At 77.1% G+C, this 455-nt stretch overlaps 1 protein-coding gene across 1 annotated transcript in view; it reads left to right on the top strand.

Annotated features, from left to right (window-relative positions):
* Gas2l1 (growth arrest-specific 2 like 1) overlaps positions 1-455 on the top strand; it is a 4169-nt gene that overhangs the window by 2525 nt on the left and 1189 nt on the right. The window contains exon 3 of the mRNA XM_013014268.1: positions 181-455. Coding sequence (XP_012869722.1) covers positions 181-455 — 275 coding nt within the window. The remainder of the gene's footprint in view (positions 1-180) is intronic.

Genomic DNA, 455 nt, shown 5'->3' with positions numbered 1-455 from the left:
TCCCGCGGGCGGGGGCGGCCCGGCTTCCCGTCTCCACGGCAACCGCACCAAACCAACAACACGGCCGGGGCGGGCCCCGGAGCCTGGGCAGCAGCCAGGCCAACCCGGCTTCCTCCCGGCGCGGCCCGGGGGGGACCCGCCGACCTCGTTTCCTCCTTCCGCTGCTCGCCGGGCCCTGAGCGGCCGCAGGAAGCGGCTCCGAGGCTCACTTCTCCCCGAAAGCCCCGGGTCAGAGGCCTCCTCGCCAGCTCCCACCAGCACTGACCACACCTGCCCCCCTCGGCGCGCCGGTGATGCCCCCCCTCTTGTTCCCCAACGCCAGGCCCCGGGACCAGCTGCCCCCCCTGCCCCGCTCCCGCCGCTACTCCGGGGACAGCGACTCCTCCGCCTCCTCCGCCCAGAGCGGCCCCCTGGGCGCCCGCAGTGACGACGCGGGCACCGGCGCCCGGCGGGAG

Source organism: Dipodomys ordii, unplaced genomic scaffold (assembly GCF_000151885.1).
Source record: "Dipodomys ordii isolate 6190 unplaced genomic scaffold, Dord_2.0 Scaffold23, whole genome shotgun sequence".
Classification (NCBI taxonomy): Eukaryota; Metazoa; Chordata; class Mammalia; order Rodentia; family Heteromyidae; genus Dipodomys; species Dipodomys ordii.
This window is presented reverse-complemented; position numbering and strand designations above follow the sequence as displayed.